The 24,698-nt window shown below is 38.7% G+C and overlaps 1 protein-coding gene across 5 annotated transcripts in view; it reads right to left on the bottom strand.

Annotated features, from left to right (window-relative positions):
• MAGI1 (membrane associated guanylate kinase, WW and PDZ domain containing 1) overlaps positions 1-24,698 on the bottom strand; it is a 682,664-nt gene that overhangs the window by 106,363 nt on the left and 551,603 nt on the right. For 3 of the 5 annotated variants that reach the window (XM_023510631.1, XM_023510628.1, XM_023510630.1), the window contains exons 4-5: positions 19,760-19,966; positions 9,745-9,946 (exon numbers count right to left, since the gene is read on the bottom strand). In XM_023510631.1, the coding sequence (XP_023366399.1) occupies positions 9,745-9,946; positions 19,760-19,966 (409 nt within the window). Of the gene's footprint in view, positions 1-9,744; positions 9,950-19,759; positions 19,967-24,698 lie in introns of all 5 variants that reach the window. The other 2 variants (XM_023510627.1, XM_023510629.1) reach the window with 1 other exon arrangement.

Genomic DNA, 24,698 nt, shown 5'->3' with positions numbered 1-24,698 from the left:
GCCACTGTTACACTAGCCAGGGTGACATAGTGAGACTGTGTCTTAATAAAAAAAAAAAAAGATTTTTTGCATATGTTGATAATTATTTCTTTTTATTGCTGGGTAGTATTCCATTGCATGAATAAAGTACGCAGCCTGTTTAACCACTGAAATCAGTTGTTCTCAGTTTTTGACTTTTTGGACTGAATTTACTAAAATATTCATGTATGAGTTTTTGTGTGAATTTAAGTGTTAAAGTATTCACTTCTTTGGTGCACAAATGCTGCGCTGGATGGTAGTTGCATGTTTAGTGTTTTAGAACTATCTTCTAGAATGCCATGCAGTTTTACATTCCTACCAGCAAGGTATGGGTGACCCAGTTTTCCTGTATTTTTGCCATCATATAGTGTTGTCTCTATTTCTTATTTTAGCCCTTTAATAGGTGTGTAGTGACATCTCATTTGCACTTTCCTAAAGCTAACAGTGCTGAACATTTTTTCACGAGCACATTTGCCTCTTCCATGAAATATCTGAACTCTTCCAACTGAACGGCTTGTGTTTTTACTCTTGAGCTGTGAGAGTTCTTTATATATGCTAGGCACCAGATCTATTCTGGATAGAGAGTCTGCAAATTTTCTCTCCCAGTCTGTAGTTTGTGTTTTCATTCTCATATCAGGGTTTTTTTTTTGTTTTTTTTTGTTTTTTTTTTGAGAGAGAGTCTCTGTTGCCCTTAGTAGAGTACGGTGGCGTTAACAGCAACCTCAAACTCCTGGGCTCAAGTGATCCCTCTTGTCTCAGCCTTCCGAGTAGCTGGAACTACAGGCACCCACCACAATGCCCGACTGGTTTTGAGAGATGGGGGTTTTGCTCTTGCTCAGGCTGGTCTCGAACTCCTGACCTCTAGCAATCCACCCGCCTCAGCCTCCCTGAGAACTAAATTACAGGTGTGAGCCACCATACCAGCCATCAGGGTCTTTTGCAAATTGAAGGTTTTCATTTTGATGAAGCTGAATTTACCCACTTCTCTTTTTTTAGGGATCATGCTTTCAATGTTAAAGAATTATTTGCCTAGTCTTAGATATCAAAGCTTTTTTTGTCCCCCTGACGCAACCAAAAGTTCTATTGCCTTATGTTTTACATTTCTGTCTCTAGTTTATTTGGGGTTAATTTTTTTGTATAAGGTGTGAGGTTTGGGTTGAAGTTAAATTACATGTCTCTAGTTATCCACTGGTTCCTGTACCACTTAGTGAAAAGGCAATCTCCCTCCACTGAATTGTTTTCAAATGGAAATGCCTGCGTCAAAAATCAGTAGGTCTAGGGTATCGGCCCCTTGTACGAGGAGTGGTGAGTTCAAGCCTGGCCCCAACCAAAACTGCAAAAAAAAAAAAAATAATAATAAAAAATAAATAAATCAGTAGGTTTATTTCTGGGGTTCCATTGATTATGTGTGCATTCCTTCACTAACATCACAAAGTCTTTATAACCGTGGCTGTATAATAAATCTTGTTATCAAGTAGACTGATTATTCTTTATTCTTTTCTCTTCCTTCAGCTTCCTAATGCCCAGCTATTTTTTAGATACAAGGTCTGGCTCTGGCTCAGGCTGGTCTCAAACTCAGGCCATCTACCTGCCTTGGCCTTCCAGAGTGCTAGGATTACAGGCATGAGCCACTGAGCCAGCCTAGGAACTGCATTAAACCTGCACATCCACTTGGGGAACACTGCATCTTTATCAATTCTGACTTGGAATATGTCTTCATTCATTAAAGTTTCTTTGATCTCTTTTATCAGCATTTTGTACTTCACAGCACACAAAATCCAATACATGTTTTGTTAGATTAATAACTGGAGGTTTTTGATCAACTTTACATTATATTTTACTTTAAATTTTGGTGTCTGAGTGTTCATTGTTAGTATATAGATATACTATCAATATTTGTATGCCTATCTTTTATCTCACAATCTTGCTGAAATGACTTATTACAGAGTTTTATGGGTACACTTCTTATGATTTTCTATACAGATAATAATGTAATCTACAAAGAAGGATCGTTTTATTTCCTCCTTTCCAGACTATATGGCTTTTATTTCCTTTTCTTGCCTAATAAACCTGGCTAGATCTTCTAGCATGATGTTGAATAACAGTGATGAGAGCTAGCCAGGTATTGTGCTGGGTGCCTGTAGTCCCAGCTCCTTGGGAGGCTGAGGCAAGAGAATTGCCTCCTCCTGAAAGTTGGAGATTGCTGTGAGCTGTGATGCCATAGCACTCTACCCAAGGCAACAGATTGAGACTCTGTCTCCAAAAAAAAAAGTGATGAGAACTGACAACCTTGACCTGTTCCCAAACTTGGATCTTTCACTATTAAGTGTCATGTTGGGTACAGATTTTTTTTATAGATATTCTTTATCAAGTCAAAGAAATATTGCTTTATTCTTATTTTGCTGAGAAGTTTTAACATGAACAAATAAGTGCTGAATTTTGTCAAATAGTTTTCTGCATCAATTAACATGATCCTGTGATTCTATTTCTTTAGCCTTTTAATATGATGTGTTATACTTACCGATTTTTAAAATAATGAACTAGTTTTCCATCCCTAGAATAATTCCCATTTAGTCATTAGAAGAGTCTACATTGCTGACTACTATTTGCTATTATTTTGTATAAGATTTTTTGCATCTATCTTTTCTGTCTTTGTTTAGTTTTAGTACCAAGGTAATACTAGTTTCAGAAAAATAAGAGAAAAGTGTTTCTCCTCTTCTATTTTCTGAGCAATTATGTAGAAATAGTACTAATTCTTCTTCAAATGATTGGTAGAATTCTCCAGGGAAACCATAAGAGTTTGGAGATTTCATTTTCAGGAGTTTCTTAATTACAAATTCCTTTACTATTTCAATTGTCCATTTTATTGGATAAATTATGACAGTGTGTGCTTGTTGAGGAATAGATCCCTTTCATCTAAAATGTCCACTTTGTGTGTGAATTCATTGACAGCACAGGGTCTGCAGTAATTCCCTAATATTGATAATTTTAATGTTTTCTCATTTTTTATCAGTTTTGTGAAACTATATAATCTTTTTGAAGAACCAGATATTTGTTTCATTGACGTTCTCCATGTTTTACTACTCTTAATTTCACTGATTTCTGCTTTTATCTTTATTATTTTCGTCTTCTGCTTATTTTGAGTTTAATTTATGTTGCTCTTTGAGACTTCTCCTCTTTCCTCATATGTATATTTTAGTGCTATACATTTACCTCTCACTGCTGCGTTGGCTGTGTCCCACCTATTCTGATAGGCTGTATTTTCATTTTCATCCAGTTAAATTGATTTTCTTCCTTTATTTCCCTTGAAACTTCCTCTGAGACTCACGGATTACATAGAAGTGTGATGTTTAGTTCCTAAGTGTCTGGAGATTTTCCTGCTTTATTTCATATTGATAAGGCAACTCTTGTTTTCTTCTGATTAACATTTACAAGATATGTTTTTTCTATCCCTTTACTTTCAACATTCTGTATTGTTATATTTCATAGAAAGGTGTTGCAGACAGCATACAGTTGGGTTGTGTTTTTATAATCCACTTTGCATCTCCATCTTTTAATTGCTATATTTACTTTACTTCTACTTAATGTAGTTATTGGTATCTTAGGGCTTGAGTTTTCCACTTTGTTTATTGTTTTCTGTTTTATTTTTTCTGCCTTTCTGTGGGGTACATGAATGCTATTTTGATTTACCTACAGAACTTTTGAGTGTATCTTTTTGTATAGCTTTATAAGTGGTTGCTTTAGGTATTACATATACACATATTACATGTTATTCATAAATAGACATTTCCTATACTTTTTAGATATCTTACAATCTACTAGTACTACATCTACATCACTTTACCAGTTCAACTGACATATAGGAAATTTGGATTTCCATTTATACCCCTTTTCCTTCCTTCATTAATAATAAATTACCTGGCTCAGCGCCTGTGGCTCAAGTGGCTAAGGTGCCAGCCACATACACCTAAGGTTCGAATCCAGCCCAGGTCCGCCAAACAACAATGATGGCTGCAACCAAAAAAAAAATAGCCAGGCATTGTGGTGGGTGCCTGTGGTCCCAGCTACTTGGGAGGCGGAGGCAGGAGACTTGCTTGAGCCCAGGAGTTAGAGGTTGCTGTGAGCTGTGATGCCACAGCACTCTACCCAGGGGGACAGCCTGAGGCTCTGTCTCAATAAATAAATGAATAAATAAATTATCTGATATATTCTCTCCACATACATTTAGAAATATATTAAACAGTATTATTTTCACTTCAACTCTAATCCCTACTTTAGAAAACTCAAGAGCTATCAATTATACCGCAATAAAACTGGGGAGAAAAGAAAATTAAAAAGTAAATAAAAATGTACTTCATTTACCTGTATTTCTACTCTATTATTTTTCCTTCCTTCCTATTTTCTAAGATTTTTCTTTTTGAATTTTCTTCTTATTTAAAGAATATTTTTAAGCCATTTACTTAGGGTAGGCATACTAGCCAACACATTTTCTTAACTTTTCTTTCATGGAAGAATATCTCAATTTCCCCCCATTTCTAAAGAATATTTTTACTGAGGTAGAATTCTGGATTAATTCTTCTTTTTTTGGTTAGCACTAGAAAAATGCTGCCCCACTTCCTTCTGGCCCCTGTGTTTCATTTGAATTGTTTCACCCACACATATGAGGTATTATTTACTTCCCTTATGCTGTCAAGATTTTTCTGTTTTTAGTTTTCAGAAGTTTGTCTATGATGTATCTTAGTTTTCATTGAGTTTATTCTGTTTGGGTTCATCCAACTTCTTGAATCTTTAGGGTTTTTTTTTTTTTTTTACCAAATTAAGAAAATTTTCAGCCACTAATTCTTCAAGTCCTTTTCTTTTCAATCTTGTCCACTTTTTCTTCTTCTGGGATTCTGATGACATAAATGCTAGATCTTTTGTTATTATTTCAAAAGCCCTGAAGCTCTGTTCTTTTTTCATCTATTCCCTCCCCCCAAGGCAATTCTTTTTGTTGTTAGGATGAGGTAATTTCTATTTTTATGTTCACTAATTCTTTCCTCTCTCCACTTCATTCTGCTGCTGAATTAATCTACTAAGCTTGTCATTCGGGCTACTGTATTTTTCATTTCAGAATTCCCTATTTTTTTTAATATCTTCTATTGCTTTGCTGAGACTTTCTAATTTTTACTGACACTTTCTATATTTACTATGTATGATTGTAACTGCTTGAAGTGCTTTACAATGGCTGTTTAAAAATATGTGTTAATTAACACCGACATCTTGTCATCCCAGTGTTGGTTTACTGCCTTTTCTCACTCAGTTTGAGATCTCACTGGTTCTTGGTGAAAGAAGTGGTTTTCTGATTAATCTGGACATTGGGGGTATAGTGTTACAGGATTCTAGATCTTATTTACACTTTCCATTGGCTTTTTCTAACACTAATCAAGAGAGGAAAGGGGGATGGTCTGTTACTTCTAGGTAGGGGTCCCACTTGGCTTTCACCTTTCACTACACTGGCAGGGGACCAGGCTCTTTGTCACTGCTAAGTGAGGAGGGTATTTACAGCTCGCAACTAGCCTTTGCTAATACCAGCTTGGCTGGGAGAAGTATATATCTCACTGTTGAGATATATAAACAGAGTGTCTCACATATAAACATATAAACAGAATGTCTCACTTTCAACTTGGCCTCAACTGACCTCACAGGGATGGGGCTGGGGTGGGGCAAGGACTCTACTACTGAATGGTGGTGAAAATCCTCACTCTTTTCTAAACCTCCTCTGACACCACCCCAGTGGGGAGGTGCCTCATTACTGCCACATGGGGCTGGAAGCCCAGATTCCTGTCAAGTGGTGTCTGCAGAATCCATGCAGAAAAAGGGGGATATTCTTTACTGCCTTGCTGGGGTGGCTCTACTCTTAGCCTTTTCTGACACCACCCCAGCATGCAGGTTTGGGCTCCTTATTGACCTCTGATGGATGGGGTGGGCGTGAGACCACAGGTTTTTCTGTGTTGTTGGCTAAAGTAGAATAGGTGGTTGAATAAGAGCTCTCTGTCCTGTGAAATATGGCTTTCCTAATCCTTCAGCTAGAGAGAGCAGGCTTTCCGTTAGGGCTTTGTCTACATCCTTTAGTGTTTCTGAGTTGCTGGCTTCTTCAGCTCCAAGTCTGAGATAAATAAAGTGTAAAAGAAAACTCAGGGAACTCACCACTGTTGTTCCTCTGATCCCAACCTCCCTAGACAATGTGGGTTACTTGCTCCTCCTTTCAAAGTCTTCTGTTTGTTTTCTATACAGTGTCCAAAGTTTGTAAATCCATGCTTGATTTTCTTAATGTTCTTTTAAATTCCCAGAATTTCTTCAAATTCCCTCAAACTATAAAACTAATTAATATGCATAATATATATATATATGTATATAAAATGCATAAAACAAAGGTTGCTTAAAAATCTGTGTTAATTAACACCCACATCCTTGTCATCCTAGTGTTGGTTTACAGTGACTGCCTTTACTCACTTAGTTTGAGATCTCCCTGGTTCTTGGTGAAAGAAGTGGTTTTCTGATTAATCTTCATCCAAGTTTAATTAAATTTAACTTGCTATTCATTGTAAGATACTCTAAGAAGTTTTTCAGAATGAAAGATAAATAAAAATTCAGTAACCAGGATATATATGTGTGTGTGTGTATATATATATGTATAATTCAGGCTAACATATAAACAATGTGTATCTAATCACTTAGTTTTTATGGCATTTGATAGCTACAAACCAAATCCTATAGTTACTATAAGCCACATTTTTCTATAATTTTTCTATTAAACGTTAGGATAATGAAACACTGCCTTCCTGAGCTCAAATCTAAGTTATGAAATATGGGCACATTCCGGTACTCTCCTGTCAGCCAGCCATAGTTTGTGACCCAGCATTCCACCAATCATCAACATATCTAACTTTCTTTCTTCAAATTTATCAAGTTTCTTGAGCAAAATTATTGGTAAATTCTTTTCCAAGAATTTCAGTTTCATATAGTATTCTGTACTAAGAATACCTCTATTATTGTTTTCTTTTCTCAGCCCAATTCTTCTTTTGTAATGGACATAATGCAAAGGCTACTTATTGCAAAGGTAGGTACTAAGTCCTGAGGTTTAGTTGAAATCCATTTTTATAACAATATTTAAACTCCTCTGTTAATAACCACAAATGATGATGATGAAAATGGTAACACAGGCCAGGCATGGTGGCTCACACCTATAATCCTAGCACTCTGGGAGGCCGAGGCAGGTAGATTGCCTGAGCTCACAAGTTCGAGACCAGCCTGAGCCAGAATGAGATCCCACCTCTAAAAATAGCCAGGTATTGTGGTGGGTGCCTGTAGTCCCAGCTACTTGGGGGACTAAGGCAAGAAAACTGCTTGAGCCCCAAAGTTAGAGGTTGCTATGAGCTGAGATGTCATGGCAATCTATCAAGGGCAACAAAGTGAGACTATCACCAAAAAAAAAAAAAAAAAAAAAAAAAACCCCAAGTAATACAACAGTAGTAATCACTAATTAGTACAAGCCCAAGTACTTCACATTCACTATCTCCTCTAATTTTCACAGCAGTCTGACAAGATTGGTACAGTGCATAAAATTCATGTCCTCCTCCTTTGGCAGATATGAACAATTTAGATGCAATGAAGTAAACGTAAGTTCCCCACCTCACACAACCAGTAAGTGATGGAAGCAACATGACCTTTTAGGTGAGCTAAAGACTACATCCTTTATCCCTTTCTTCAACAAGCATTTGTCATTAACACGAAGACAGAAATATGGAGTGTCCCCTCCCTTTTGTTGGAAAATAACACAAAAGCTCTAGTTTATATATCTCAATCCTCTTCCCAGGTTGGTGTTCTGAGACACAAGCCTTTTCTCTCATTTTGATGTCTTTAAGAAAATTAAACTTTACTATCTTCATTGCTTTTTCTCATTACAAAATACACACTCACTAAGTATAAAAATTTCAAACCCCACAGAAATGTATAATATGGTTAGGAAGTAAATTCCTAACTTAACTTAACTCTAATTGTTAACAGACCCTTCTAGAATTTTTTTATACATACGAAACTTTATGTACTCACAGAAACAAACGTGCACATAGAGAATGTATATATCCAGGCATATATTTTGTAAAAGTAAGACACTTCGGATATTCTTCCACAATGCCCTCATTTGTTATTGCCCACTTAATTACAATCTATGTGGGTATAATAGATTAATCAGGACTTTTTAAATAATAGCATAATTGGCCATTTTCTTTTTTTCTTAGTGGTATATAAAAACATGGAGAATCCCAATGGTAGGGCAATACAGCCACAGTCCTGCTCTTAAAAATTAACTAATGTTGATTAAGAAAGATCTTATTAGCTGGGTGATGCCTGTGGCTCAAAAGGGTAGGGTGCTAGTTTCATATGCCAGAGGCAGCAGGTTTAAACCCGGCCCAGGCCAAAAACTGCCAAAAAAAAAAAAAGAAAAATCTTATTAGCTCAGATTTTCCATAATGGTTTCAAATCTTTCTTTGCAGAAAAGGTTACTTATTAAAGGTTTAACTATATGAGGTTTAAGTGTTATAATTCTTCTTTCTTTTAAGAAGGTCTTGCTGTGTCCCCCAGGGTACAGAGCAGTGCTATAATCATAGCTCACTGCAGCTTCAGACTCCTGGGCTCAAGTAATCTTCTTTTAGCCTCACAACTAGCTGGGACTATAGGCACAAGCCACCATACCCAGCAAGGTTTATAATTTTGAAAGACTTTTACATCTACATAGTCTCAATCTTTGATCCACATACTTTGCACCATGTAAAAAGAAATTAACTGGGTGGCGCCTGTGGCTCAAAGGAGTAGGGTGCTGGCCTCATATATAGGAGGTGGTGGGTTCAAACACAGCCCTGGCCAAAAACTGAAAAAAAAAAATTAATTAATTAAAAAAAAATAACTGACAGTGGATCACAGACTTGCACCATGTTAAAAAGAAAAAAATCAACTTAGAATGAATCACAGACCTAACTGTGAAATGTAAAACTAGGGAACTTCTAAAAATTACAAAGTAGGAAATGTTAATGATTTTGAGTTAGGCAAAGATTTCTTAACTACTATAGCAAAAACACTATCTTCAAAAGACAAACATGATAAGTTAGACTTCGTCAGAATTAAGACTGCTCTTTGAAAAATACAGTTATGATAATGGGGAAAAAAGCCAGACGTGAAGAAAATGCATACAAATCAGAAATATGATAAAGGAATTATGCCCAAAATATATGAAGGAGGCTTAAAACTCAACAACATATATTGTTTTTTAAAATTCAATTAACAAAATATATGGAATGAATTTACTATTTTTAATGGCTAATTATTATATCTATATACAGGGTGGGCATAAAGTTTGTGGGCAATTTAAAGGTACACTTATGTTAAATTGCACATGAATTTTATGTCTTTTCTGTATTAGACCATAATTTATATGTGCCATAACTTAGCTATGAAAACCTTAGGGAAATTAATTAGCCTTATGCTTTGTCAAACTCTTCAGACCCAGTAAGTAGGATGACATATTTGGCTAATTACCTTTTTTATATAAAGCTTGTTAAACCTTACTAAAACAAACCATCAGTGCGCTGTCAATGATCATTCCTTTTAGATTTAACTTACATCTGTAGTTAGAGGAAAAGAATGGAAAAGAAAGAGAAGAGGTTTAGGTACAAATATGGTATACTTTACTCTATAAAGTAGACTTCTCCATTTTCAGTATAGGCCATCTCCCAGTTCTCAGGTAGAGGACCTAAATTATCCTCTGCAGAAAGAGGTAGGTATTGAGGGAACTTCTGAGAAGGGTCCGTGATGGGAGCAGCGATGATGCTACTATTCACAGGCGGTAGAGTTGTTTCTTGGAGAGTGTGCTCGTCTTGGTCACCAGAATCGGCTGCTTAATCGTGATAGGAAGGAAAGGAGAGGGGGAAAAAAAAAAGACATTCAGCAATCATATCCCAAACCTCAGAAGTATACTTACTGCTGACACATCTATATTCCTAAAAGTATTACCCTTTCCTAATTCCTGGCCATTGACTATAACTCCTGTTTTATTTATGTGACTGTTCCTTAAATAGAAAGCATCAAAGTGATCAACAAAATGTATTTTACTTAAAAAGATCCCACTATTGATATGCAGCCAAAAGAAAAGAAGTCATTTATCAAAAAGACACCTGCACTCAAATGTTTACTGTAGCACAATTCACAATTGCAAAGATGTGGAATCAATCCAAGTGCCTATCAATTCATGAGTGAATAAACAAAATGTGTCATATTTATACCATGGAGTACCACTCCACCATAAAAAAAAAAAGAATGAATTAATGCCTTTTGCAGCAATTTGTGAGGAGCTGGAGACTACTATTCTAAGCGAAGTATCTCAAGAATGGAAAAACCAACACCATATGTACTCGCTAATAAAATGGAACTAAACTGATGGGCACTCAAGTAGATAGAGGGCAGTAAAAGTCATAAGAAATCATGGCTTCATTGCTTCATGGAGGGAGGAAGGGACAAAAACTTGCCTAAAAGGTACCATGAACATGATTCAGGCGGCAAGCACATTTACAGCCCTTACTCAAACCATGTATCAAAAACATTTGGACCCCCTTAATACTAAGAAATTTAAAAAATAATAAAAATTTAAAAGGAGGAGAAAAAACATGCCCCAAAGATGCATCAGTCACTATCTTGGGATGTCAAAGAAGAAATCAATTCATAGCTCAAACCCTAAAGTCTCTTAAACTGAGGCCGTCAAAACACAGACTGATTGGTACTCTCATTCCATAGGTATCATTTGGTTTTGCTTCAGAAGACCTACGAAGGCAAAAAACTTATCCATTCCAAAAGCACAGATAATAGTGGGATTATTGCCCACATTTGTATAAATTATTTAAAACATTTTTTGGGAATACTGAGAAATATCAAAGAATGACAAATTAAGCTGAAAAGCATACAAATGTTTATTTAGGACATGGAGATGGCTATACCAGTGAGTCAGATTTGAGCCTCTTTTGGAAAAGCAAAAAAACATTCCTATGAAAATCAACACAGTTACCCCCAGAAGAGCATCAAGTGGGTGGACTGATGTGACTTAAGTCTTAAAAGAAGGCTTGCAAAGTACACAAATCTTTTTTCCTTACTAACTGGGAAAAAGGAGTGGGACCATCAGGAGTGAGGTCATCAAAACATCCATGAATGGCACTGTTGACATTCTAGTTGAATTTTTATAGAGGCCAGTGATATTAAATATCAGTCTCCATGGGGTTTTAAACATCATCATCAAGGTACGTAGTAGATTCCTATCTCCCACAGTAATTCTCCTATAGACATTTCTGATTTAGTTCGAACAGACAGAATAATAAAATACTGTTTTCAAAGCCTTCTCTGATGAGCAGTTCCCAATGATGCTCATAGGAATGAAGGAAATAAAACAGGTGGATGAAGGGCATGTCCAGACTACTATACAACCACCTCTGCCAAAATCCACTACCTGTGAGGAGGCTGCCTGTGGGCTTTCTCTGCCCTCCATCTACCATGCCCTTTTTCCTGGTACTAACACTTGGATTTTCTTTGGAATCCATCCCCTCCCTTCCAAGTCCAGGTGAGGACTGACTCAGACCTCTTCCTGGCTCCAAGTCATACTCTCTGCCAATGCACAGTATTCTGTCATTGTTGCCTTTGCAAAATTAGTTCAGGAATAGGTATATGACCCAAGGCAAATGATCAGGCATTAAAGTTTTGCTAGAACTATCAAACAATAGTTGGCCTCATGATGCCAGGGTTATTTAGATGACGGTTATCACTTTACAGGTACTGCTGGCTATCTTGACATAGTTTCGCAAGACCTGCTGGAGAATTAGACCCACATAGAGGAGAGATGAAGGATAGAGAGAGTCGCCTAATCTCCTTGACTGAGCCTCTAATTTGATGTTTGAAATCAAGGTTACCCCCTTGGATTCTTCAATTGCTTGAAAACCAATTTGAGTTGGTTTTATAACTCACATCCAAGAATGCAGATTATTAAAACCACTATAGGCTCGGCGCCTCTAGCTCAACCGGCTAAGGCGCCAGCCACGTACACCTAAGGTGGCGGGTTCGAATCCCCAGCCTGGACCCGCCAAACAACAATGACGGCTGCAACCAAAAAATAGCCAGGCGTTGTGGCGGGCGCCTGTGGTCCCAGCTACTTGGGAGGCGGAGGCAGGAGACTCGCTTGAGCCCAGGAGTTGGAGGTTGCTGTGAGCTGTAATGCCATGGCACTCTACCCAGGGGGACAGCTTGAGGCTCTGTCTCAAAAAAAAAAAAAAAAAAAAAAAAAACCACTATAAGTCTGAAGGCACAGAAAGAAATTAAGGCCAACATGGAAAAAACACTTTGAAATTACTAATTAGCAACAAAATAAATTTAACCCAGCAGTAATGAAAAGATTCACCCTTAACTCTCTAGCAGCCAACATATATTCACTTCTGGCATATCTCTGTCTACGTTTCATACCTAAGTACATAGAAGACATTGTTAAAATGCTGATTTCTGGGCAGTGCCTGTGGCTCAGTGGATAGGGCGTCAACCCCATATACTGAGGGTGGCGGGTTCAAACCCGGCCCCAGCCAAACTGCAACAAAATAATAGCTGGGCATTATGGTGGGTGTCTGTAGTCCCAGCTACTCGGGAGGCTGAGGCAAGAGAATCACCTAAGCCCAGGAGTTGGAGGTTGCCGTAAGCTGTGTGATGCCATGGCACTCTACCAAGGGCGATAAAGTGAGGCTCTATCTCTACAAAAAAATTAATAAAAAGTAAATAAATAAATAAAATGCTTATTTCTAGCTCTGTCTTCCAGAGAAAATAGTCTTGAGGTAAGCTTCCAAAATGTACGTTTTTATTTATTATTTTTTATTGTTTTAGAGATAGGATCCTCACTTTGTTGATCAGGCTAGAGAACAGTGGCACAACCACAGCTCATGTAACAGTGAACTCCCGGGCTCAAAAGATCCCCTGCTTTAGCCTACCAAATAGCTACAAATATAGGTGTGCACCAACACATGTAGCTACATTTTTTAGTGTTTACTTTTTGTAGAGATAGGCTCTTATTATATTGCCCAGGCTGGTGTCTAACTCCTTGCCTTAAGCAATCCTCCCACCTTGGCCTCCCAAAGTTCTGGGGTTATAGGCATGGGCCACTGTGCCAAACAAAAACGTACATTTTTTATTTTTATTTTTTTCATTTTTTTGAGAAAGGGTTTTACTTTGTTGCCCTGGGTAGAGTGCTGTATCAACATAGCTCACAGCAACTTCAAACTCTCAGGCTCAGGTGATCTTGCCCCAGCCTCCAGAGCAGTTGGGACTACAAATATCCGCCACAGCACCCAGCTTATTTTCTTTCATATATATATTTATTTTAGTAGAGATGGGGTCTCACTCTTGCTCAGGCTGGTCTCAAACTTGTGGGCTCATGCGATCCATGCATATTGGCCCCCCAGGAGTCCTAGAATTACGGGTGTAAGCCACTGCACCTGACCAAAATGTACATTTTTAAAGTACATTGGATCATGCCTGTAATCCTAGCACTTTGCACTGCTGAGGCAGGAGAATCTTGAGGTTAGAAGTTTGAGACCAACCTGGATGGATCAGGTACAATGGATCATGCCTGTAATCCTAGCACTTTGCATTGCTGAGGCAGGAGAATCTTGAGGTTAGAAGTTTGAGACCAACCTGAGCAAAGCCTGACCCCGTCTCTACTAAAAATAAAAAAAAATTAGCCAGGAGTGATGGCACATGGCTGTAGTCCCAGCTACTTGGGCAGCTGAAGCAGGAGGATTGCTTGAGTCCAGGAGTTTGAGGTTGCTGTGAACTAGGTTGAGGCCATGGCACTCTAGTCTGGGTGACAGAGAAAAAACTCTGTCTCAAAAAAACAAAACAAACAAAAAAAAACAGGTGATGGAGAATCAGGTGGTACAAGAGCCATACTTTAAGGATAGCTGTACAAACAGTTCTCTAAAGAAATGAAAGAAAAAAGGAAGTGAAAAATCAATTGTTCAAAAAGTCTTAATTTCACTTGGGATTTACGCCTTTCTGGGTCTGAACCTGCCATGTCCCAGAATTACTAGAACTTTTGGCTCCTAGAGAGGTGTGGCCCTGCGGCCAGGGTGCCAGTAAGTGAGAGAGAGAATGGCTGACTCTCAGGCTACAAACTCCTCTGTCCACCACTGCCGGGCCAGAGACACAGACAAGATGTGTGTGCACTACGGCCACGGAAGGCGTCCCCATCTGATCGGTGCAAGACATCAGTGCAAGACAATGGCTTGAAGGAACACGGACTCAGGGTTGCCAGATCTCTGATTTTTCAAGAAAAGATAGAAATCTGTATTTTTATGAAAACTAACCCAATTTTTCAGTCAGAATTCCCTTTAAAAAATAACGCACCATGGCACAGGCAAATCATGAAAGGTAGTGCTTACAAGTACTGACCCTCTCCTTGAGCCACACAGAGCTTAAATCCTGGTTTTGCTGTTTATTAATATGGAAAAGTACTTAGCCTCTGTGTGCCTTCACTTCTTCATCTGGAAAATGGGGCCATAACAGGACCCAGCTCAGAACGCTGTGGGGAAGACCAATGGTTTATTCATATAGGGCACTCAGAATAGCGCCTAGCACATTGCGAACACTATCAAAGTGTCAGGCACAAGCAGCGGCAGCACTGTCTTCATCAAAATTATGACTGGTTTTTGTCTTCAGTCTGGTTCTGGCCCCCTGGCTTCCAATGTTACAAGGAGGTAGAAAGAAGATAGGTTAGGGTGTTTGACCACAGACCAAATCGCAGTTCTCTGTTTCTCAGCTGTCGTTTTGGAAGGGACTTTCCTCTATAAGCATGTGAGTCTCAATCTGTAAACTGGGCATAAAGCACACACCATGAGAACAGAATGATTTTAATACATGTAGACCTCCTGACACCCAGGGTGGGTTCAGCACATGCCTGGGGTTAGGACCTCTTATGGAGATGCAAAGGTCCAAAGTCAGTGATTGTTATTTAACATCATATTTAAGATGCAGCAAACTGCCGGACAATAGGAGACATTAATGTTTTCATTTAAGGTCAGGTGCAGTGGCTCATGCCTGTAATCTCTGCAGTCTGGAAGGCTGAGGTGGATGCACTGATTGAGCTTACGAGTTCGAGACCTGTCTGAGCAAGAACAAGACCTTGTCTCTAAAAACTAGCCAGGAGTTCTGGTGGGGATCTATCACCCCCAGCTATTCGGGATGCTGACCCAAGAGGGCTGCCTAAGCCCAAGAGTTTGAGGTTGCTATGCACTATGATACCACAGTACTCTACCCCAAGGTGACAAAGTGAGACTGTATCAAAAAAAAAACACTAAACATTTTTAATAGCCTATTTTAATAGAAACAGAATATAATAGGAAACAGGTAGTGGTAATGGGGAGCCACTAATATGACAGGTTGCTAGTGAATCCAAAGAGGACAGGCAGAATGGGATACTGGAACCAGGCTAAAAGGGGAGACAAGAAGCCTGGTTCTCCCACTATTCACTGGCACCATGCACTACTTACCCTTCAGCATTCTTGTCTGAAAAATTGGGAGAGCAACATCTGGGTTGCTCATCTCTCAAGATTTCCAGGAATTTTACCAGATACATATAAAAATGTCTTAGAAGCCACAAGTGAACATAAATGATATTTCTATTCAGGGGCTAAATCAGAAGCTTCCAAGCATTTATGCACACACACATAGCCTTGGAGACTTCTGGAGGTGACATCAAGAACGTAAGTTCAAATCAAGAAAAATTCTCTGTAGCTTATTTTAAATTATACATGCTTTTAGTTTTATGTGCATCACTCACTGTGCAAAACCATCACAATCTTTCAGGCTTCCTAGAGCTGATGAACTCAACTTAAAACACAAATAACATAGTAGATGTGCATGTGGGGTTTTTTTGGAGCCACACATTTTGGGGTTGGAATGACAGCTTTGACACTTGCTGGCTTTGTGACATTGGACAAGCTATTTGACCTCTCTGGTATATTTACAAAGAGTCTAGCAAAATGCCTGCCACACAGTCTGACCTGAGAAACATTAGCTCCTGTAGAAATTATCTCTTGACATTCCAAAGCAACCCTTTATCACTGCCTAACAGTGAAAAATAAATTGTCAGCAACCCAACATTCAGTACTAAGGGGGTTATTGGGGGGAGGGGAACCTAGAAACACAATTAAATAAATTTTTGATGTCTCTTGGAGGTGTTAATTGATGAACCTGCTACTTTTTAGTTGTCATGGTTTGTTATACACTTTCTAAATAGTCTTTAATGAACAAAGTATTTTCACAGAAGTTTTCATTTGTATAAATGTGTGCTTTGATCAATAGTGTAACTCTATTCTCACTAAGCTCACATAACAAGTGTTTTCTCTCCAAAGCTCTGTTTAGGTCCTTAGTTTAGTCTTCGTAGAAGACTGTCCTTTGTGTTCAACAGCCAGTGCCATGGGGAGTGTTGAGAGTGGCCGCTCTCTTCTCACTGTCTGCCTCAATCCTCCCCAAGATGCTTCTAGCCACTGGGCTTCCTAGTCTTTTATCTCCAAACATCCCCAGTGTTATTCAGGCATGTTTTGAGACGTGTCTTCTTCAAAACACCAAAGCAAAAGGTAGCAAAGATAGCAGCAATGGCATGTTATTCAAAGTATCCTGGTAAATGCAATTTTTATTGGCTCCATAGTATCCTGGCATTTCAATACGAAGCTCATGCCTTTCTCATCACTGGCCCAACCAGAAGCCAAGATCTCATTATGCTGTTGTCTTAAGTCTAAGAGTGATCTTAGCTACTGAAAATGATGCAGGATACAAAATGCTTTGACATCACTAGTTTCATCTACTTACCAAGAAGTGGGTAGTGTCAATTGTTCGAAAGCATTTGTATGAGTTAGTGCATGCCAGATTGCCAGCTGTCCTAGTTTTGTAAGTGAGAGGATGCTCAGCATACTCTGCACATAGAGAGAAGGTTCCATCATGTGCACATGCCAAGGCCACTTCTTGCCCATGGCAATCCTATTAGCCTTCTTGATCTCAAGACAGGAACTCAGGGCCAGGCAGGTGCTCACATCTGTAATCCTAGCACTCTCGGAGGCCAAGGCAGTTGAATTGCTTGAGCTCATGAGTTCGAGACCAGCCTGAGCAAAAGGGAGACCTCATCTCTACTAAAAATAGAAAAACTGAGGAAATAGGATCACTTGAGCCTGAGTTGGAGGTTGCTGTGAGCTATGACACCTTGGCACTCTACCCAGGGCAAGGGCTTGAGACTCTGTCTCAAAAAATAAATAAATAAAAATAAAAGACAGGAACTCAATCAGCTGCTACATGGCTTTGTTTTGTGTAGAAACTAATAATCAGACTGATTTTAACAACAATAACCTGGGCCCACAAATTGTTCTATGATGCCAGGATTTCAAGTGAGGATTTTACAGGGTTGTATTTTCAGAGGCATATCTTTTAGAGACAGAGATTTATAGTAGTCAGAAATAGGAAATGCATCAAGACCTACAGTCAACTACCTCTACTTTGGTTTTGTTTTCTACCAAGAAATTTGCTTAATAAATGGAAGATAAATAATGGGTCACAAGCTTGTTGGGGACCACCCAGTCTGCTTGACAGGCCTGTTTTGCTGCATATCATCCATGAGGTCTTCTCTTTCAGTGACCACATCTATGTTTTGCGTACTATCATGATGATTGGTATTCTTATTTATCAAGACATTAAAGTACATTTTTAAAAGAAATGTTAATACTTTCATAATCTGTACTCTTTTCAGTAAGGATTAGTATAGATGGGTGAAATGTGCTTAAGTGGATGAAATCAGCTGATTTCAATAAAAGCTTATGTATAAGACAGAAAATTTCTTCTAGATGTTCCAACTGTTAAGTCAGCCACTGGCCTAACCCATGGTAATAGAGAAATGGAACTGTCACAGAATCGAATTCTTATGGATAGAAGGGGAAACTTACAATGATCTAATCCTAGCCAGTCATTTTACAGATGAATAAGATGAGGTATAATGGTCATAAAAAAATAACTTGCAAGGATCAAGACAGGATAACAAATCTCCTCTTTCTTTATCCAACACTTCTTACAAAAGGGTTGGGTTATTCTACCTCTGTGACAACAAAGTCATCAAAATTTTTTTTTTACCATCTTAATGAATTCTGAACTTAGTTAATGAGTGATAAAACTCCAGAGAGGACCATATAGGCTGTGGACAGCATTCAACAATAAACTTGTTCCTAAATATTGTACCAGACTTAATAGCACAGGGGGAAAACACAGAGTGCATTAATCTCCCCCTTCACTGGGACTGACTCTAATCAAGTAATGACCAACGTATGGTGATGTGAGAGAGGATGCGCTCATATGCTGGAAATGGATAACCGGTCCACAGCTATCACTCTAAAATATTAATGGAAATATTTAAGCACAGAAGAATAGAAGAAACAAGATATTGTTCTAAGTCACAACATTATAGACTGAAGTTACATCTTATCCAGTTGTTACATTTTGAGTTACTACATAAAGTCACAACCTCATATAGGGAAAAACATTTTTGAAGCCTTCTGGGTCACTGCTCTAACCCAAGGAGCATGCATTATAGAATCTGTGAATGGTGTCCCCTAAAGTTATGTGATTCCCAACCTGTATGGCCTTGCCCAGAAGACTTGCCCTTGAAAACTCCCTCAGAGGCTCTGTGCAGTAACTCAACGCCTGTAATCCTAGGACTCTGTGAGGCCAGGATGGGTGGTGTGCTTGAGCTCAAGAGTTCAAGACCAGCGTGAGGAAGAGCAAGAACCTGTCTCTACTAAAAACAGAAAAACTAGCCTCTACTAAAAATAGAAAAGCTAGCTGGGCATTGAGGCAGGCACCTGTAGTCCCAGCTACTTGAGAGGCTGAGGCAAGAGGTTTGTTCAAGACCATGAGTTTGAGGTTGCTGTGAGCTATGGTGCTATGGCACTCTACCCAAGAGAACAGTGATACTGTCTTAAAAAAGAAAAAAATTCCCTCATAAAATACAGCACATTGAAGGTTGGGTGTAGATACTCCTGAATACAGATATAAATATACAATGCAATCTGTAACATATGCTATATAATGTGGAATACATATGCAAAATAATATAATCTTAGAATTTCGTTTTTCCATCTTTTCTTCTTTTAGGGTAGATAGTAAATACACAGAAGTCAGTTAACTGGACACACAGATACTTCCGCTGCATCTCTGTATGAGATAAAAGGATGGTGCTAACTGGCCACACAGCATCAATCGAAATTAAACTAATAAAACACATTTTCATTTTTTTTGCTTCATAGCAATAAGCCATAATGATGGAGATGTTGCAAGGCCAAAAAAAAAAATCCATAAACAAAATACAAACATTTTTATATATGTTATTTTGAAGACTAATAAACTATGGTAATTATTTACCCCCAGCTCCTTTAAGATACTTAACTGAAGTTAAAATATTCCAGTGAAGGAGTATGAAAAGAAGACCAGGAAAAGGACCACATCTTCCCCAGGCAATGTGTGGCCCACATTTGAATTTTGGTCATCAACTGAATTCCTCTTGAGAACAGCCTCCTTCTCAAAAGTCCCTAGAAAAGCCCCCCTTCCATCCCCTTTCCCTGCCTCCCTTGACGGGGACATGGCTGGCCTTTACCTGTAAAGCTACTGTTCATTTCAGGAACATCATCCTCCTCCTCATTCTCTGCATGGACTATGCCAGCATTTTGCATATCATTGTAGGACTTGGTTCGCTTCGGTGTCGACTGCTTGGAGCCAGACTGAAGGCTTTGCAAGGCATCCGTCGTGATCACTTTCCCACTGGCTGGCTGGCTAGGAGGTTTGGGTGTCCCATAATAGTTTCCTAGGTGATGAAGAAACACATTTGCATGTTTCAAAAGGAATACTTTGTTTTTTCTTAAGACTTCACATCCAAATCTCTAGGTACATTATAAAAAAAAAAAAACTAAAGTGGAGAATCAGAACAAACTGTATTTCATTTCTGGAATGGGTTAGAAAGGGATGTACCCTGATTTTCAGAAGGGAAGAGGAAAGCTGTCTTGCTTTGGTGCTAAGAACCTACCAGGGCTGAAAACAAAGGAGGCTATGCTGAATAGTAAACCTCCCTCCTCGTTACATTTGAATATCAATTGGTCATCTTTTTACATATATGCACTAGCATAATGCTGGATCCAATGTAGAGTGAGCCTTGCAGAAAGCAAAAAATTCATTACTGCCAGCCTCCTTACATCCCTAAAATGTTGAGGTCACCTTCTCTTAGTAAGGAGACTCTTCAAGAGGAAAGCAGGACAATGTTTGAAAGGGTGGCCAGTGAACACCACGTGGCGCCTCTTCAACTGAATGGCAGGCTTAACCTTAGGGTCACGGGGGCGGGAACAAACCCTTGCCAAGTTTGAACAGAAAACCCTGTGCCAATGGCAGCACCCCCTAGTTGTGACCCATCTTCACTTTCAGCCACTTTTCCTTAAAGTTTGGTTTACAGTGTGCTATGTGATTCTGAGTGGCACACTAATGGATTTTTGCATTTTAATTTTCAAATATTAATAAATATATATAATTAATTTGCAACAGAGAAATCTCACTAGTAAATTATGATAGCAATATCAAGTTTGCCTTTAAAGAAAAAGGCTGTACTTTAAAAAATGGGCTTATTTTTAACTTAGTTTTAAAAGGCAGCTTTATAGAGTAAGTTAGTCAACTGAATAAATAATAGCAATGGTAGTGATCAGAGTTTCCTTTTGAAAGCCATTTTTAAAAAGTTGTATTAAAGAAGACATAAATAATAGATATGTTCTGACAGGATAAAGGTGGTTTATGAGTGATCAAAAGTTTAAAAAACAGTTTATATGGATAATCTTCAGTGATCATACCATAAAAGACATCAACTTTAGGATGCTATTGATCGATTTGCCATTTTACATCTTTTAGAGTAGGATCAGGATGACAGAGAGTGATGTGGAGTCCATCAATAAATCCTAACCAATATTTGTAACTCTGTGCTTGGTAAAGCAGAATTTGTAAATGATAAATCCTCATACACTGTTTCTTCCCAAGAAGGCAAACCCACTGGTTACCCACAGTACATAGGTGTACTGTGGGTACACTATGGTGTGTTACATAACACCACATTTTAATATAGAAGTGCCCGAAAAATGCAGCGACTAATATGTTGGTCTTCATGAGATATACAGATGGTAAAGAATTTGCTTTAAGTATTATCCCTATAATTAAGATTTCTTTTTTAAAAGAAGAGGGTTTAATATATTTCTTATTTAAAAATACTTGTTTTTAATCATCAAATTTATGAATATACACACTCGCTGTCTTTGATAGGGGTGTAATAACAGTCCACATCAGCAAGGCAATGCTGAACATACAGATTTTAAAAAACCCCTGTGGGCTCAAAGGAGTAAGGCACTGGCCCCATATGCCAGAGGTGGCGGGTTCAAACCCAGTCCCAGCCAAAAAAATAAAAATAAATAAAAAACACACAGCAGGTTTGGCACCCATAGCACAGTGGTTATGGCGCCAGCCACATATACCAAGGCTGGCGGGTTGGACTCCAGCCCAGGCCAGCTAAGCAACAATGACAACTACAACAGAAAAATAGCTGGACGTTGTGGCAGGCTCCTGTAGCTACTCGGGAGGCTGAGGCAAGAGAATCACTTAAGCCCAAGAGTTTGAACTTGCTGTGAGCGATGACACCATTGCACTCTGCTGAGAGCAATGTAGTGAGACTCTGTCTCAAAAAGGAAAAAGAAAAAAACCCACACAGCAGATTAAAGGGCACCATGTTGAAATTTGAAGAGTCCCAGGTAGAAATCTAATGAGCACATTCTGATGACTTATACTCGACTCAAAGGTTAAAGTTTTTTCACAGAAGATGATCTATCAATTTCTTCAAATTTCTTCTTTTAGGTTTCTTACCCTTAGGTACAAGGAGTTAACAATTGAGCAAAGAAGAATTAGCACACGAGTGAACAAAAACATGCACTTCATCTGACATTTCTATAGCACTTTCATCAGAGGATGTCCCATGCCTTCATAGAAGGTGTAACTAGTCAATTGAGGACCATTCGGTTAACTTCAGGAAAGTAAGATAATTATTTAAAAAATAATCTCCATAGAGAGAAAAAAAAACAGACTGTCAAATATGAGGAATTTCATTTGGTTTAATCTAATGAACAGACATTAGGAGCACTCAGGATCCTTAGCACATCATAAAAGCTTAGACGAGACAGCCCACTCCTTCAAATCTCACCACTAACTAGCTGTGTGTGTGACCCTGGGCAAGTCATTTGTCTATTTTCTGAATTTTCTAATTGGGATTCTAAGAGAACCTAGTTTATACCTATAGTATCTATTATGAAAATAAAATGAGATGGTCTATGTAAATTCTTTGGCCCACCCTGAAGTCTGCCATTAGTGAGTCTGGGTAAATATAACTTAATGTCAACACACTGTGTGTTTCTAATGCTTAAAATGAAGCTCAATGGCCTTGTTTTGAGGATTAATGAGAGAATGTATCTGAAGTGTCTGGCACATGATAACTGAGCACTATTCATTTACCCTCATAAGCAAACCTGCCAACAACCCAATAACCAAGTCTCGTCTATATTCTCTCCCTAGTACTTTCTCTGTGAAGTGGGAATGGTACACAGTATCAGCTATAGTGATCTCATTGGATTATTGTGATGATTAAGCAATGCGGGTTTTGTGAAGGCACTCTGTAAACTATATGGTGTTATGAATATAAGTGGTATTATTATTGAAATCTCTTCAGTATTTCTTATTTCCCATACTGTATAACCTATAGTCTTTACAGAGAAGTTTGTGTCAAGTGGTTTTCTAATTGCAGAGGGTTCAAACTTCCCCTTGATAGATATGTTTTCGGGTGACATTTTTTTTTCTGGTTATACATTGCTTTATAATAATTCGATTTAGTGAACAACCCTTAAAAATGGAATCTTTCCAATTAAAATATGGATTCTCAATATCAGTGCCAAACTTGCAAGGTCTGGTTCCAGGGATTCCATCTATCGGCAATGTTGATAAACAAGAATGTGTCTAAGCCCAGGTCATAGGAACATACTCACTGAGTTAAATTCTCTGCAGAGAAGTTTTTGCTTCTATTCTTGGTTCTGCCTCAGGCTTTGCCAGACCAACACTGTGGACCCAGTGGAGAGTAGTGAGTGCCCTAAGGCTTCTGTAGTGCAAAGTGACGCAGGGACACGAAGCCATGAGTAAGGAGGTGACAAAATCCAACACTTCAAACATTCCTCAAGAAGTCACAGATTGGCCAGGCACAGTGGCTCATGCCTCTGATCTTAGAATTATGGGAGGCTGAGTCATGAGGATTGCTTGAGCTCAGGAGTTGGAGACCAGCCTGAGCAAGAGCCAGACCCCTTCTCTTAAAAGCCAGTCTTTGTAGCAGGTCCCTGTAGTCCCAGTTACTTGGGAGGAGAAGGCAAGAGAATCACTTGAGCTGAAGAGTTGGAGGTTGCTGTGAGCTATGATGCCACAGCACTCTACCAAGGCTGTCAAAGTGAGACATTGTCTCAGTAAGTAAGTAAATAAATAAATAAGTAGAAGTCACAGAATACTCTTTGAGGGAGTTGATTTTTGGGGAATCTGCACATCTGCATGTGGCCCTGAGCTTTTGGCCAATGGGATATCACACAGTGAACTGTCTACCACACAGCAACAGTTTGCCACAGCTACTGCTGGTCCCCACTGCGTTTACCCAGCCTATTCACTCTCTTACCTAACCTGCTTAGCTCCTCAGACATTTGAGTTCATAACTCCATCCTTCCAGAAAACTTTCCACCTTAGCAACAGTTTCCACTCTGTTCATAATCAAGCAAATTCTAGCCATGACATAACACAAACCTTACAGAGGGTAAGGAGAGACTTTGCACCATGCAGGAGAGACTCCAGGTGAAGATTATGTGGTCATTTAATGGTACTAAATAAAATCCTTTAAAGAATTACAAATGGTTAAAAAATTAATTGGGGTTATCACGTGGTAGGCAGCATAGCGTCTAGAAGCCAAGAGCCTGCCTGCCCCAAAGGCTCTGCGTTACTGACACAAGCTTCCTGGGATGGCCGGCTCCCTCCCAAGTAAGAACATGTTTCTTTCTGCTGCTATTTTCAGAACTGGTTCTACAACAAAACTCAACAACGGTGGCCAGGGAGGGAAACAGAGGACAAAGAGGACTTCAGAGGAAGCTACTGCTGGCCTTAATTAACCAGCACAATCTCTGGCCATGACAAAGCCAAAGAAAATATTTTCTGACACACATTTAAAAATTAATGGGGACAGCAAATCAATTTTTAGAGCTTTATAAAATATTTAAGGAGGACCATAACCCTGGATTTTAAGCCAGAATGAATCAAATCTACATGGCCTCTCAACTGGTAGGAATTAGTATTCAGTTATTCATTAAAGATACTCTTAACAGAATGTCTTTAATGCCAGGTACTGGGGGAGGGGTGTGTAAAAATGAAACCGAAACATAATCTTCACAAACATTCTATATGGTATATATCAGTTTTCTAAAACTTCATTGGGCAAA

Source organism: Otolemur garnettii, unplaced genomic scaffold (assembly GCF_000181295.1).
Source record: "Otolemur garnettii isolate 467f Iridium unplaced genomic scaffold, OtoGar3 scaffold00015, whole genome shotgun sequence".
Lineage (NCBI taxonomy): Eukaryota > Metazoa > Chordata > Mammalia > Primates > Galagidae > Otolemur > Otolemur garnettii.
This window is presented reverse-complemented; position numbering and strand designations above follow the sequence as displayed.